The 17,677-nt window shown below is 39.6% G+C and overlaps 1 protein-coding gene across 1 annotated transcript; it reads right to left on the reverse strand.

Annotated features, from left to right (window-relative positions):
• Window positions 1–3,090: 3,090 nt before the first annotated feature.
• LOC135511760 (barH-like 2 homeobox protein) lies at window positions 3,091–7,233 on the reverse strand. Its single transcript, XM_064933234.1, has 3 exons — window positions 6,425–7,233; window positions 4,855–5,080; window positions 3,091–3,735 (listed from the first exon to the last, which is right to left on the reverse strand). Exons 1-3 carry the CDS (start codon window positions 6,978–6,980, stop codon window positions 3,423–3,425), a joined length of 1,095 nt encoding a protein of 364 aa, XP_064789306.1. The 5' UTR covers window positions 6,981–7,233; the 3' UTR covers window positions 3,091–3,422.
• Window positions 7,234–17,677: the final 10,444 nt, after the last annotated feature.

Genomic DNA, 17,677 nt, shown 5'->3' on the forward strand with positions numbered 1-17,677 from the left:
TGTGAACATGTGTAGGTCAATTTAATAATAATGCGAAAAAGGAAGCATTTTAATCAACATTGATTTATATTTTAGTCAGGCCAGCATAAGTGGTTGACTATGTCTTGCTATTTGTTGTAAATTATGAATATTTTGTCAATGTTAGGATAATCTCAATTGCATGATCCGACATGAGAAAAGGGTGCAATGGCTGACTATAGGCTATGAGAGGAAACATACTATTAATTCAGATAGGGTTGAAAGGCTTATTATTAAGGAATTAGAATGGCACTCCCATTCTTTGCACAGAGCAATAAATAAATCATGTTTAGAATCCATGCATACAATAAAAATGTCTCCTTATTGGTGCTAAATTGGACGTGGGTGCTGTTTGCAATACTGTTGATGTGCATATAGCTGAAACAGCAGAGCACACGTAGGCAAGGTACAATAACAATGATCAATTATTCCGAAAGTTTTTTTTCAACAATGATTTTGTACTTTGCGTAATTCGATGCAATATATGTGTTCCTAATACATGTTCTATTTTTCCTTATTTCCAAATAAATTATACGAAAAAGGAAATGTAAACCCTAATACTAGCCTAACTCATACAAATGTTGCAATAGTAAATATGATGATATGCACCAATAAAAATCACTGCTCTTCACTATGCTATTCAATCCAACCCCTTAATAAATTATTTGCCATGCGGTGGCTGTGCGAATACCTCCTTAGTCCCTCGCCTGAGGGAGCATACATTGTTTTATCTGTATGTTAGCTTTTAATTACGAAATCTAATGGTGGACGACTGAACTATGCCGTTTTTCTATCCTCGAATGGGAAGAACGTTTGATGTTTCTTGTGATGAACTTCACCAATCGCCGGCTCTTCCAGTCTCTGTTGAGAATACCAATTCATGATTTAGCAAATAACGCTGCAGGAAATATGACAAAAAAATATTTGTTTATGGGACACATGATCAGTATATTTAAGTGCCCTTCGATGTATAGCCTATTGCTTTTCGTTATTTTTTCAACGTTGCTTTGAAGAGCTACCTTTTGTTTTGCCGTTGAAGTTTTATCTGGATATTCATAGCCTGACCATAAAGACAAAAGGCCAGGTTATAATCTTCTTTCGTTGATAAATTGAGAAGAAACTGCGATAGGGCTACAGCCTACGTAAAGCAGCCTATAGCGTTCCCTTGTCACTGTTGAGACCAGCAGAGGTCAACTTGGCTTGAACAGGAATTTAATAACACAGAAATCAGCAAACGATTCAGCAATTAGGGAAGCGCAAACAAACGTGCCCCGAGGCGCTTCCATTCGAGAGTCAATTCACATGAAAGCGCCCCCTCACCACTATTCTCCAGAGGACGTGAATATACTTAAAAAAGAAACTATTCTAATGTTCATTTAATTATATTCCCGCGTGGCATTGGTTTAGCTATGTCACAGATAGCAACATACACGCTGTCCTAGATAGAGAATCATAAGAGTATCCAAGACCCAAGACAGGTGCAAAAGGCTGAGGCCAACCGAATTATTTTGTAGTCCTATCATGCAGTCAAATGACCTAGTAGCCTCATGGGTTGAATGTTATTGATATTTTTCATAATTTCGTAATTAATAAACATTATTTCAACAACAACATCTGGTGTTTCTATGTCAACCAGTTGTGCTATATTTCAGTCTTCTGTGATGTATATAAAGTATAATATTGGGAAGCAAACTCAAAATGGAATACGTTTCAGCTCTATATCTGACATGGTACAGGTAACATCGTTTTTGTAAGCCCATAACCATGTGTGTGAGGTGTAGACTTTTGTATCAAATAGATGTGTTTTCGACTACCAAGAAACACTGTGTGACCCTGATATAACCCACTGTAATAAACTAAGGAAAAAGGTTAGGCTCTGATATTTTGCGCAGTAGCTCTAATATTGGTTTGTTTATTTCTCATAAATCACTGCCCTTCCTGGTTCTTATAAGTCAAATGGGTTCGCTTACTAGGCATGATCATACATCTGAATCTGGTTTAGGTAGGCTAAACGTTATTTTTTTCTTCAAGAAAATGTATTAAAATGTTCTGTTTTCACCGTAAAGCCAACGGATAACGGTGGCCAAAATAAGGACCATGAACAACGGATAATGTGCAGCGATGTGTTGTTTAAAAAAAAAGTATGGTTTTAGTGTTGGTGGACTTTTTGATCGCTCACGCTGAGAACCCTCCCGCTTGCTGTCTGTCCGGAGCGCTTGTCTCGAGCGTTGTGCTCCCATAGAACAGCTGCTGCGCGAGGACCACCTTCCCGGTTCCCATCGCAGCAACCCAGCATCACAGCTAATCAAACCATTAATTCTCACCATCATAGAGAGAGGGAGAGATATCTGCCTGCTGTATTTGCATTTAGGCCACAAGGGTACAGTTCTCGCAAAATGAATGCGGTCACAAGATAAACTGAAAAGTATCCTAAAGAAAGTCTAATATATCCTCATGTTCGATTAAATAAAAATGTACTCATAACTTTGAATCTGTAGGTGACTTTTAAATCTATAGGAAATAAATTGTAACACTTTAAATCCAGGGATTCGAGATGAAGATTAGGCTTCAGATAAAAAAACGAAAAAAAACGAACATTTGATGTATGTTCATTATGTAAAATGAAAACGAATATTATCGTTATCATTTGGGCTAAAGAGGTTATTTTGGCTCCTGGATTTTTTATTTTACCTTTATTTTACTAGGCAAGTCAGTTAAGAACCAATGACGGCCTAGGAACAGTGGGTTAACTGCCTGGTCAGGGGCAGAACGACAGATTTATAGCTTGTGAGCTCGGGGATTAGAACTTGCAACCTTCCGGTTACTAGTCCAACGCTCTAACCAGTAGACTACCCTGCCACCCTAAACTAATTGACTGCACATTATCAAAATATATACATATTATTTTGTATTTGTGGGCCTATCTCATATTAACACCATACGCTTTTAGCCTGCAGACATTTTAATGCCACATGGGGTTTTGAATGTTTGGATGGCAATGCAGTTCCAAGTTCAGACTGGCAGCCCCGGACGTCTGACCCAATAGAAGTATCCAAGAATATTCATTTTAGTATCATTACGTCTTTATTCAACCCTTTTCTCCATCTAATAAACTTTATAAGTTTATTTGCTAGTATAAGTGAATTTGTACAAAAAACAAACAAACAATCATACATATGAACAGTCCTTTTTCTGTCATGGCCTCGACTCGACTCGATGCTGCAGACAGTTCGTGGTTACGTCAGAACTGTCTCTCAGTCATTAAATATTACCTCCTTCTCCTTCTGTAAAATTGTCTGTCATATATTGTCATCTTCAAATGTATTGTTCATCGTTCAACGCAGTTACTCACATCAAATGTGGTTAAAACAGTTTTTCTGACAGGAATCGTCTTGTTCCAGTTTCTACCGCTGATGCTGCGTGCCGGGCATGGGGTTACCCAGCGGGTTCAATGCCGGTTGGCCCCCCGGCCCAAGGCCATGGATGAGTACTCTCGGGACAAGGGGTCTCTGGAGACCGGGATGTGGTTGCTGCGGAGTCCGGTACATACTACTGTACATTGCTGCGGCTGCGGCGGCTGCTGTTGTGCTGTCCATGGTACCCAACAAGCTCGGGTGGTAGAAATAGGGCGACGGGAACATTCTTTGTAAGGCGGAATAATTTCCGGCTTCAGCCAGTAGCTCTAATCCGACCGCTGTCTGTCTTTTCCACTTCGTCCTGAAATCAGATCAAAATACAACAAATCAATTATTTAACCGGTTCAGGCTCCGAGAATTCCCCAAACGGGCCCTTAATTGGTGAGGCCTAATTATTTGCAGCATGAATCGGTGGTTATGCCTTTAATTAGCCCAGGCAAAGGACCTGTAGCTACATCCAGAAAATGTATTTCAAGTGTACAGTGCAATGCCTATATTTGGTTGATAAGATCATAGATTAATTTCAGGTCATTACTCGCTCATTGATCCTTCTCGTTAGGACTCTGCACAAACTTAACAAGTATGCTGTGAACATTGGCAGATTTACTTGAATATGTTATATTATACCTAAATAATTTATAAAAACGTATGTGTTGTTGTACTATAGGCTGCTACATTCAACGAGAAAGATAACTGCAGGATCGAAAAAATGATTGTAGTCATAACATATTTCGTCATTACATTGGGTTGTGTCTTTGTCTTACTAGGTGGGCGCTGCTAACACTAATCTTGACTGACATATTGGGGAAATCTTAACAATGACGCCAGAGAGGCAAATTGTGCATTGCCAACATCATGTGTTGTTCAGACAGACTTTAATAGTCCCAGAGTGACGTGTATTTCAATAACCAATACCATGGAATAAAACGGTGTGGGTTCATCTTGTAAATATATCCTTGTCTGTTCCATGACAACCATTTTCATTAGGCCTGTTTAATTATTCCCCTTGATCTGTTTTTAAGTTATTCTATTCTACTCTGTCTGTTCAGTAGGCCTAATTAACTTAAATCCATGCACGTTATGGGTCTGCATGAAAAGGCAGTACACTTGAAATATAAAAATACACTAAACTGCACTATTAATTAGGAAAGAAATGAACTAAACAACACATGCATCCACCTTAAATCGTGTTATTATGGTCTGAAATTGCATCGGCCTACTACTGTTATTACAATGTTATAATAGTATTATATTAATGTAAATAATAATACCAACGTCACCACCAACAAAAAACATCAAATAGGCATAACAAAAAAATAGTCTAATTATAATAGCCCAATAATAATATAAATTATAGAAATTAAATTACATTTAAATTAAATGATGAAGATAATGATGCTTTGAAGTAGGTGTGACATACCGTCGGTTTTGGTACCAGGTTTTTACTTGTGTGTCGGTCAGGTTGAGTGCTGCCGCGAGGTCCATGCGATCCTGCACGCTGAGGTATTTTTGGCGCTCGAAGCTTCGCTCTAACTGGTTGAGTTGGTGGTCTGAAAAGGCCGTCCGTGCTTTGCGAGGTTTTTTTGACCGTGATTGAGGACTATCTCTGCTACTTGAAATTTCCCGTTCATTCTCTTCTTTTGTTCCTGAATGTGAAAAATTATAGAACATATTCATTAGTGGACAATCATTTCAATTTTTAAATAATTAAAGCCTTAATGGATCAATGGCTCAATGAAAAATAAATTAGCAACAAAAACATTGTCTATTAGTCCTGAGTCAAAATAAGGTCAAATAGGTCTACGTATTCTAACAAGGAAAAATATAAACCAATCGAATTAAACAATTGGTTTTAAACGTTGAACCTCTCACAGTAGCCTATTATTTCATAAAGATGAGCAGTCCAGTTGAAACTGAAGCACTGCAGTCACTGACTGCACCTGTCAGACAGCTAGGGGAAAAATCAACAGCCTATAAGAAATTCGGACTGTATTTGTCAACTTAAGTTTTTAGCAGTAAAACTGGGAAATCGATGTGTCAATCCATCTATATTTGTAGCAGTTTCTGCCCGCTTGTGATCCCCCCTCTAGGAAGAACAATAATCTCTCTAATTGACCCACTAGGGAGTTTTGCGCACGGGGAACATATCTAGCCAGCCTTACATCTGTTTTCGGTTCTGTTATGCTAAATAAAAAAGGGAAAATTAAAATCAACTCTTAAATATCATTGTCTAATAAGACAGCCTTTGATAAATGTCGTAAAAAATGTCAAATAAACACACAAAATGATCTACATTCAAGGTAGTTATATTGTACAATAGATATGTATTAGTTTACAAATAACTGTAGGCTACTAACAACATATAACCAACTAGCCTGCACTGTTAATTAGAATTTAAGATGTCCATAGTATTATTCTTATTGTTGTCATTATTGTTGTTAGACTATTATTTGCACAGTTGGCCTTGTCAATTTGATGGCTATCTTCCAGAAACATATTTTATAGGCTGCTATCAACTTTTTTATGGACAGAAAATGCAAAAGTATCATAATTATACTACTTTCTGATGTGGAATTGAAGGACAGATGATAGCGTTATATTCCTTTCTGGAATTAGTTTTCAACGTGGTCTACATTCAAGGCAGTTATGCTGTACAATAGATATGTATTAGTTAATTAGTTTACAGTTTTATAACCGTAGGCTACTACCAACACATTACTGTTGTTAGACTATTATTTGCGCAGTTGGCCTATTCAATTTGATGGTTATCTTACAGGAAAATATTTATACTGGCTGCTATCAACTTTTTTTATGCACAGACAATTCAACACAAATATGCTTTGAATGTATGCTACACACCATTAGCTTATACTATGACAGCCTACCCAATAAAAAAAGGTTTTGTGTACACTAAAACCTAATTTACTCCATCCAATAACTATACCATAAAAACATATTTACATATAAATGTATCCTAAATATTCACTTACCGTTGCATTTCATTTCCATATCCTCTCTTTTGTCCAACTTGCTTCTGTTTTCATCTTGTTCCAACTTGGCCCTGAAGCCGTCCCCACTGTCCCTGGCACTCTCTGGTTTGGGGATGTGATGGGGTGACGGTACGCTGGTGCTGTAAGGTGCGCACGCTGCTAGAGGTTTACTGTCGCCTAAAATGTCTTTGATTAGAAACGAAGAGGTGGCAGACCTGGGGGCACAACCGGCTCCAGCCCCTAGCTGTTGTTGCTGGGGCGATAGCTGCAAACTCCCTGGCTGCAGGTGGTGGTGGTGGTGGTGGTGCGGTAAGCTGTCTTGGAGCAGATGCGGCTCGGCGTGCTCCATGGTGACGGAGATTGGGGAAGAGGGGGCCGTTCCCACCGTATCTATGTCCGAACATGACGGGGACGGGGTGACCTGGCTCCGACTGAAATCCGCTGTCCTGCTGTCACCGAGGCGGAAATCTCCGTTCATTAGCGCAGGGTTAACAGAATTAGTAGGGTTGGATAAAATAGTGTCTATTCCAAAGTTAGAACCGCTGGAGGATTCCATAGTAAGAAAAGCAAAAGAGATGGAGATTTAAGTCTTCATAACAACATTAGGACACCGGTTATATGATCCATTTTATTCAAAACCGATGAAAATTATAATAGAACACAAACCGAGGCACATGTACACCTAAAAGTCAAACGAATTTATGAGTTGAAATGGTAGGGAAAATAAACAAAGCCGAAATCCACGTTTTATATTTCTATAAAATGGTAAGAAAAAAATACGGTCCAAGAAGATGTTGTTACATTCGATTGTAAATGAGCAGTGGGTCTGTCTGTGTAGTCCACGTCCTTTTGTTATGGCTATTGAACTTTCTCTCTTAAGTTGAGGTGTGGAGATTCGGAGGGATAACTCCTGGACATCACGCTCCCCCTTTGCCTGTAATCGTTCTAGTGTTGCTCTACATTGACTTCCTATACTGACGTCACGGCCCACCGCGAGGGGAATTAATATTTTCTCCTTATCATAACGCTCTCCGCGTTTCTCTCTTCCTCTCCTGTCATTGGTTACAGCGTGACGGGCCCCGCACCTCACCAATCAGGGAGTTGTTTCTTCATCTTGACAATCTCGAGCCAGCCATTGAATTCTTGATGCTCGTTTGAGCCATGCGTCGCCTATAGGACTGTGCCTTGACATAAGTCTTCTTCGTGTAAGCAGGAAAAAAACAACCTAAATTGTTGTGTTTTAAAGGAGTGTAAAATAGGAAGAAACTAAAACGCAGCACTGGAAATTCACTTGCATCAGTCTGTTTCTATACAGAGTTTGTTTTATGCACGTGTTGATTTGCTTTTATCTTACACTTTCTAACTGCAAGAATGGATTCAACACTTTCGAAATAGCATTACAATATCTTTCTGCTAAATTGTAACATGCTTGACGTTTCTAATATGTCAATGGTTTATCTCCGTTACATAGAATGATCTTTGGTTGTATTTTTTTGTGTCAGGCTTTGTTAACAGAGTTGCGTAATTTAGGGAAATTGTGGGGTGAATATTGTGCATTTGCCAAACCACATTTTGGTTTAGCCTATTTTCCTTATTATTTGTAATCATATTTTATCAATTGTGTATTGCATTGCTTGGTTTTCTATAATCCTAAACCATGTCTAGCCTATCATGTATGGATTGTACCAGTGCTAATACATTGCAGGGATGTGAACGGAGACAGGAGTGATGAGATTTAGCATTACATATCTTGTTAAATGGGAGGAGTGGTAACTGTCATGACAGCACACAGCTCTCCACTCTAATTAGTACAGTAATTATGAGGCACTAATGAAGGATCAAAAGTATTATAATTGTACTACTTTCTGATGAGGAATTGAAGGACAGATGGTAACGTTACGTTCTTTTCTGGAATTAGTTTTCTTTGACAGAATGGCATGCTGTGGGCACAGGCTCTATATATTTCTAGTCTATTCTATGCGGTTTATTGGTGCTCTAAAATATTCCTGAATTTCATGTTTTGGTATTTTTCCTGATTGTGCGACACACGCTACACCTGGGTCTGAGGAGGAGATATTAGCATTGGTATTTTTGTCCTGCAGATTCTCTCCCCACTCTTCCTCTCCCTTTCTCTCTCACTACCGCAGGTTTGTAGTGTGATGATGGTGATGGTGTTTTCCCGAGCTGGCGGCGGCGGTACCATACCTGTTAGAAACATTATTCTGCAACGGATCAAGCTGAGATTTGGTCTTCGGGTCGGGTTCCACTGACACCCTGGCGTGGGACTAGGCATCCTAGGTTGGTAGACCTTTGATATCTGTTTTCTGACTTCAAATTAAATTAAACTGAGAACATTGAATTATCATTGATTTTACTCGTTGTTATTTGTTAATTGTATTTTATTCGGATTATTTGGGTATAGACATTTTAAACCAACATATGATTATAATTTTGTTATTTCATTCGGAGCTACAAGGTGATTTATTGTGAGAGTTCATAGGTCTAATTTAAAAACCATCGAGCACGTATTGCTCGTAAGTTGTAAAAAGTACACTGTTACAAACATTAATGATTCGTAAAATCAATGAATGTCTTTCTTAATTAATTAGGCCAATTAATATCATACATTTATTCATTTCATCCTGAAACGGCTTAAACTTTGAGGGAATTGATGAATTGCTCGGCTTATGAATATTATCGATAATGGCAAAGACGGTGTTCGATGGAAATCAGTGAACGTTGTTCACCGACACAGACAGAATATCGACACAATGGACATCTTTGGAAACTAAGCTCTTATTAACATTTTCAATATTTTCAGCTATTTCTATCCAATCCAAGTCCCATATAGGCTACATATTTTCTATTTTCTATTCTATATTCAGTATATGATATTTTGTTGCTGGCTATTCATTCATATAAACATAGACATGCAATGGTGATCAGTGGTTGAATAGCCTATAATTACAGTCTATATTATATACCTTTTATAGATGTTGCATATATTTTTTCCAAGACACCATTAAAATATTTGACATGTTGTGTAGGTGGAATGAACAATAATTTACCATGACAAATTTACGAGATGTATCAAACAAAATGGAAAGATGTGGAAAGTAAAATGTAATATTTACACACATTTTTATTAAATAGAATATCAAAAGTGATTCCTTGAGGGGCTCTTTTGGAATGCGCTCCTCTGGTGCACCACAGACAGCTCAGGCTTGATCAGACGAATTCTCCACACAAGGCGGCGACAAAGATATCCTACTAGATTATTATGCACAATAAAGCTAGATGTCAGGTGAATTTCAAGTTGATAAAATGTGATCATTAACGAAACTTCTGTTGTGATTTATCGATTTTAATAACAATATCTACTTGTTTTAAACCGTGGTAGGCCTGTACAAACTTTTATGAAGAATGATGGACACAGGTCTATCTATCGAGCGTACATTTAGGCTACAGGTGAGAAAATAAACAAGAACATTCTTATTAGCCTTACTCAGGTTTAAGTTACCTTGATTTCAGTTTATAGGTAAGTCCAAAATAGATAACATTATGTCAAAACAAGATTAGAATAGGAATGATGTGCCAGAACACATAGTTCGCGTCTTTACAATGTCTAAGTCCACCACAATCTATAGAAGGAACAATCTATACGCAATTAATTTTTCTATTTATCTTTCTCTAAAGTACAAATCACTACAGACGATCAAAGCGATGGTGAAGCATGCCAGTCAGTCTGTTAAAGTGGACATTGCATGTTCATTAACAGCCAACTAATTGAAACGGCTCTTTGAGCAATAATCAATCGCTTTATTAGGTTTAAGGTCGCAGCAGGAACAAATTGAATACTACCAGTTAAGGTATCATCTTATTAGCCGCGACTGATGGTCGATGATCGGACAGTGAAATAGTAGTTTGCACGGTATTGATTACCTCGCTGCTCCGCGTCGAAGCTGTCACTCCAGCCCACTGCCGATCGGTCGACCTTTGCTTTGGCCAGTTGCAGCCTTTATACAGAGGCAAGACACATTAGGCGGTCAATCAATGCAGGCACAAAAGGCCAACCAAAGCCAGGCCAACTAACTAAAGCAAACATTTTGATTGCATACTTTCATAATGTCGGTTATAGGAATACGTTTTAAATTTACAGTATACTAGCTATGTTGTGAATATTGCTTCAAACTCAAACAAATGATCTACAAACATGTGTATGTTGACAATCTGTAAGATTTCCTCCTGTCCAACTGTCATTTAAATTATAGACACATTACCCTTAGATTTTAGGGAAAGGTGTACTTTGAGTTCAACCTTCATATAACTGTATTATCTTAGCCCACAATGTTTAGTTATAATTTATTTAGAGGGCTTGTGTTTCCCAGCCCCCCCAGTAGCCTTTACCAAAGGCAGCCCCCACACCTCTCTGATTTAGAGGGCTTGCGTTTCCCAGCCCCCCCAGTAGCCTTTACCAAAGGCAGCCCCCACACCTCTCTGATTTAGAGGGCTTGCGTTTCCCAGCCCCCCCAGTTTTTACCAAAGGCAGCCCCCCATTCAGTAGCCCCCCAGTTTTACCAAAGGCAGCCCCCACACCTCTCTGATTCAGAGGGCTTGTGTTTCCCAGCCCCCCAGTAGCCTTTAGCCAAAGGCAGCCCCCACACCTCTCTGATTCAGAGGGCTTGCGTTTCCCAGCCCCCCAGTAGCCTTTACCAAAGGCAGCCCCCACACCTCTCTGATTCAGAGGGCTTGCGTTTCCCAGCCCCCCAGTAGCCTTTACCAAAGTGCAGCCCCCACACCTTCTGATTCAGAGGGCTTGCGTTCCCAGCAGTAGCCTTTACCAAAGGCAGCCCCCACCTCTCTGATTCAGAGGGCTTGCGTTTCCCAGCCCCCCTTTAGTATTCAGCCTTTTTACCAAAGGCAGCCCCCACACCTCTCTGATTCAGAGGGCTTTTCCCAGCCCCCCAGTAGCCTTTACCAAAGGCAGCCCCCACCAGTAGCCTTTTTACCAAAGGCAGCCCCACACCTCTCTGATTCAGAGGGCTTGCTTTCCCAGCCCCCCAGTTTTACCAAAGGCAGCCCCCACCTCAGTAGCCTTTACCAAAGGCAGCCCCCACACCTCTCTGATTCAGAGGGCTTGTGTTTCCCAGCCCCCCCAGTAGCCTTTACCAAAGGCAGCCCCCACACCTCTCTGATTCAGAGGGCTTGTGTTTCCCAGCCCCCCCAGTAGCCTTTACCAAAGGCAGCCCCCACACCTCTCTGATTCAGAGGGCTTGTGTTTCCCAGCCCCCCCTTTACCAAAGTATTCAGCTTGTGTTTCTTTAGTAGCCTTTAAAAGGCAGCCCCCAAATTCAGAGGGCTTGTCTAGCCTTTACCAAAGATTCATTCAGAGGGCTTGTGTTTCCCAGCCCCCTCAGTAGCCTTTACCAAAGGCAGCCCCCACACCTCTCTGATTTAGGGGGCTTGCATTTCCCAGCCCCCCCAGTAGCCTTTACCAAAGGCAGCCCCCACACCTCTCTGATTCAGAGGGGTTGGGTTAAATGCGGAAGACACATTTCAGTTGAAGGCATGAAGTTGTACAATGGCCTAGGTATCCCCCTTTCCCTTCCCTTTCCCAAATATAGTGACAGTGTCAGACTGTTAAAATGACATATTGTACCTTTAACAATTCACATTACAGTATACATTAGGTGTGTGTATGATGATACATTATGTAGCCTATCTTTTCTATTAACTCACTTCCAGTTGATCAATGTCCAAGCACACTTTACATGCAGGGTCAAATTACAAATGATGCCTTTAACCATCTGCATTATGTTAAAGTATAGGCCACTGAATTAGAAAAGTAAAACAGATTATTTTTAATAAACAGCTTCAATCCCTCCAGCAGAAATTAGCTCAACATTTAGATATCAAATAGGCCTACTCACCAAACTGACTATTCCACCTTTAGCCCACATATTTTATTTAAACTGAAACTCAACTAGTGAATGATACCTATGGGACTGTACCAATTAATTAGGTTAATACATATACATTTAATTTAATTGTCTCCCAAAATGAAAAGTGAAATGGATCAATCCTGTGAACAGAGTGACATTTTATACTGATTCAAGTTTTAACACCCATTTTCTGTTGCCAGGTTAAATGATTCCCTATAATGATTTGATTTTCAGCAGCACACACATAAGTTAATGTATATGTCTTCTTACATTTTTATTTGGAGTGTAAAGAGACTATGAAAATAATGTTTGAGATACGCATGGATATTGTGATAAGATATGCATTGTAAAAGTTATAGAAAAATAAATACACAAGTACTAACATTATATTCAAATAGCTCTACGAACTTGAAGAAGTAGCTGGAGTAGCCACAATACACTCTTAACAGGATAATATGTAACACAAGTGTGTCCCTTGGATATAATACTATAATCATAAAGCAACTGACAGTGGACAGATTGAGACCTCAAAGATACATCTGTCGATCAGATTTACAGGAGACCTGATAGCTTGATGATGATACATGTTTGGGTGTGGGTGTGATAGTATTATGGAAAATAACAATTGAATTGCTACCACCAGTGAGTGCTACTGTAATCTTACAGTAATTAGAAGTAGTAAGAAGTAGTGTAGGGTTAATTGGTGTTAGAAGTGATTAATAATACCTGTAATAGTTAAGTGGCATAAAGTAAGTGGCACTCTACGACTACTTGATGACAGTTGAAATAGATTACATTTCCAGTACAACTTGATTATTTAATGATTGTTTACTTTATAAAACAATCTCTCAGTGCCAACTCATGACATCATCTTGACATGAAGGAGGGGATGATGTGACAGTTGTGTGGTTAGTGTTGTTGTGACATTGACTAGATGTCAGAGACATTACTTTCAGATGGGCCAATTACCAACAGAAGGGGAAAGGTCAAGGGTCGGTCAATAAATCTCTAAAGACTTTTACAGCCTTTTTATTTCCTCATTAATGTTTTTGACCCCTGATTCTCATTAAAACATGAACTTGTTTGTGTGCTTTACAGCCGATTGGAAGGAACACTGTCTAATGTGGATCTGTGGGTTTTGTGTGACCGTGAGCTGAGATAGTTTTTGGCTTGGCAGACATCCACACACCAATTACTAATTTATACAAGTATTATTAGTGAGCAGATTATCACGGTAACCACACTATAGACAAATTGCCTGTCTTTTTATAAAATATGCAGTACATCCTCCATTTGAGCAGGTTGGAAAAAGCTAACATGAAATTGTTATGTGCCGCAAAATTCAACATGAAATCCTATCTTAGGACCTATGGTATTAAAGGTATTGAGCTTTCAGTGCAATGTGACATTTACAATGGGTTCTTTCCAAATCCCAATATTATATGTTTCTTCATGCTGTGGCCTACCAGTCTTTTCTCTGCCTGAATGTACTGTGTAATAAAACATGTGGCATTCAAGTTTAATTTGAAGAGCGGCCCAGTATTAATCTAAGGCACACATGGAACAGAGATTATAAGACAGGGAAGAGATACTGTGCCGTAACTAGGCTCATGTATGAAACAGACATCATGCACATTTTCAATCTGATTCCAAAATAAAATGTTAAAGCTGTGTGCCTCCTGAGTGTGTGTGTTTGTGGATTACTTGTGTGTGCGCGTGCGTGTTTGCTCCAACAGTTTTGCCGTGACACTTTTTGTTTTGGACACCGTCACTGTCCCTCTAATCAAAATACATGTGGGCCATGTTCTTACCCTTTTCCTCTTGGTTAGTTTTCCTCATCCATCCAGTCTTGAGGTACAAGATGTTCAATGGTCAGAGACGCTCAAGCAGTGGAGGGCACATTGATTTGAGTGAGTTTAGCCTCCGTCCCTCCTTTCCGCCCTGCATCATTTCCACAGCCACAGCAGCCTGGGCCTGCCGCCTGACAAGGTTGTTAGAACAGTCGGAGGGGTCTATACAATCACTTAATTACGTAAGCTGTCAGTCAGAGAGGGCCTCGGCTGGCCCCGGCCATGGCTGCGAGCGCCATCCCACTACTGGCCTCCCCGCTTGATTGATCCATGCTGATGGCATCGCAAAATAATTACTGCACGCCTCCTGATGTGTGATTCCATAGCACGTTCACGCTTCACAAAGGTAATCGTGGGGATCAGAAGGGGTCAGTGCCATTTCCTATTACCTGAAGTCCAAGCAATAGGATCAAACAACGCAAACGAGAGGAGAGAGGCAAGTATGACAGAGGAGGAGGAGCGAAGGACAAGGAGGAGGTGGTGTGGGTTGAGGAGATTAAGGATTGCTGGAGGGCCACATGCACACTTCGTCAAAGCAGGTGATTTTTTTCACCTAAGCCAACAAATGGCAGCTTGATATCGTCCAACACAGGTTTAGTCAAATTTAAAATGTTCCCTGTGGGTTATTATCTAGATTCGCGTTAGAGCTTGACAGAAAGGTTGTCTAGTTTACCAGAAATTTGTCTCAACTGCTGTCATATAGACAGACACCAATAGCAACAATCTGCTTTTTCAAAACCAGTTGATACATTCAACCTGGATGCTAGTGCTTAGACATGATGGAATTCTCTCACCAAGTAGTTCTATAGGTAATCATGTATATATGTCCTATAATGACAACAAAGAATAGGCTACATTTTACCGAGACCAATTACAGTACCAGTCAAAAGTTTAGACACAGCTACTAATTCAAGAGTTTTTCTTTATTTTAACTATTTTCTACATTGTAGAATAATAGTGAAGACATAAAAACTATAAAATAACAAATATGGAATCATGTAGTAACCAAAAAAGTGTTAGGGCTGCAATCCCGTTAATGGGATCGATATGACAACAGCCAGTGAAAGTGCAAGGGCGCCAAATTCAAAACAACAAAACTCTCATAATTAAAATTCCTCAAGCATACAAGGATTTTACACCATTTTAAAGATAAAATTCTCGTTAATCAAGCCACAGTGTCTGATTTCAAAAAAGCTTTACAGCAAAAGCACCACAAATGATTATGTTAGGTCACCACCAAGCCACAGAAAAACACAGCCATTTTCAAACCAAAGATAGGAGTCACAAAAGTACAAACAGAGATACAATTAATCACTAACCTTTGATGATCTTCATCAAATGACACTCATAGGACTTCATGTCACACAATACATGTATGTTTTGTTTGATAAAGTTCATATTAAAAAATCTGAGTTTACATTGACGCATTAAGTTCAGTAGTTCCAAAAACATCCAGTGATTTTGCATAGCCACATCAGTTTACAGAAATACTCATAATAAATGTTGATGAAAATACAAGTGTTACACATGGAATTATAGATATACTTCTCCTTAATGCAACCGCTGTGTCAGATTTCAAAAAAGCTTTACAGAAACAGTAAACCATGCAATAATCTGAGTACGGCGCTCAGAAAACATTTATATATATCCGCCATGTTGGAGTCAACAGAAGTTAGAACATATAACATTATAAATATTCACTTACCTTTGATGATCTTCATCAGAATGCACTCCCAGGAATCCTAGTTCCACAATAAATGTTTGATTTGTTCGATAATGTCCATCATTTATGTCCAAATTGCTACTTTTTAGCGCATTTGGTAAACAAATCCAAACTCACGAAACGCGTTCACTAGTTGCAGACGAAATGTCAAAAAGTTCCGTTACAGTCCTTTAGAAACATGTCAAACGATGTATGAAATCAATCTTCAGGATGTTTTCAACATAAATCATCAATAAGGTTCCAACCGAAGAATTCCTTTGTCTTCAGAAAAGCAAAGGAACTCAGCTCCCTCTCATGTGAAATGCGCGTGACCAGCCTGTGGCACTCTGCCAGACACCTGACTCATTCCCCTCTAATTCGGCTCCACTTCACAGTAAAAGCCCCGAACAAGTTTCTAAAGACGGTATACATCTAGTGGAAGCATTGGGAAGTGCAACTTTACCAATATCCCACTGTGTATTCAATAGGGGCTGAGTTGAAAATCGACCTACCTCAAATTTTCCACTTCCTGTTTGGATTTTTTCTCAGGTTTTTGCCTGCCATATGAGTTCTTTATACTCACAGACATCATGCAAACTGTTTTAGAAATGTCAGAGTGTTTTCTATCAAATACTAATAATAATATGCATATACTAGCAACTGGGACTGAGGAGCAGGCAGCTTACTCTGGGCACCTCTGGGCACCTGTTCATCCAAGCTACTCAGTACTGCCCCTGCAGCCATAAAGTTAAACAAATCAGAATATATTTTTCATTTTAGATTCTTCAAAGTAGCCACCCTTTTCCTTGATGACAGCTTTGCACACTCTTGGCATTCTCTCAACCAGCTTCATGAGGAATGCTTTTCCAACAGTCTTGAAGGAGTTCCCACATATGCTGAGCACTTGATGGCTGCATTTCCTTCACTCTGCGGTCCAACTCATCCCAAACCATCTCACTTGAAATAAGGTCAGGTGATTGCCTTGAATTCAAAATAAATCGCAGACAGTGTCACCAGCAAAGCACCCCCACACCATCACACCTCCTACTCCATGCATCCTGGTGGGAACCACACATGCAGATATAATCCATTCACCTACTCTGCTTCTCACAAAGACATGGCGGTTGAAACCAAAAATCTCAAATTTGGACAGATTTCCACCGGTCTGATGTCCATTGCTCGTGTTTTTCTTCTACATATTGGTGTCCTTTAGTAGTGGTTTCTTTGCAGCAATTTTACCATGAAGGTCTGATTGACGCAGTCTCCTCTGAACAGTTGATGTTGAGATGTATCTGTTACTTGAACTCTGTGAAGCATTTATTTGGGCTTCAATAGGAGGTGGAGTTAATTGCCTATTTCTGAGGCTGGTATCTCTAATGAACTTATCCTCTGCAGCAGAGATAACTCTGGGTCTTCCTTTCCTTTGGCAGTCCTCATGTGAGCCAATTTCATTTTAGCACTTGGATGGTTTTTACGACTGCACTTGAAGAAACTTTCAAAGTTCTTGAAATTTCCGGATTGACTGACCTTCATGTCTTAAAGTAATGACGGATTGTTGTTTCTCTTTACTTATTTGAGCTGTTCTTGCCATAATATGGATTTGGTATTTTACCAAATAGGGCTGTCTTCTGTATATCATCTCCACCTTGTCACAACACAACTGACTGGCTCAAACTCTACCTCTGCACAAGGCAGTTAAACCACTAGGCTGTCATTGTAAATAACAATTTGTTCTTGCCTAGTTAAATCAAGGTTAACC

This window comes from Oncorhynchus masou, chromosome 24 (genome assembly GCF_036934945.1).
Source record: "Oncorhynchus masou masou isolate Uvic2021 chromosome 24, UVic_Omas_1.1, whole genome shotgun sequence".
Taxonomy (NCBI): domain Eukaryota; kingdom Metazoa; phylum Chordata; class Actinopteri; order Salmoniformes; family Salmonidae; genus Oncorhynchus; species Oncorhynchus masou.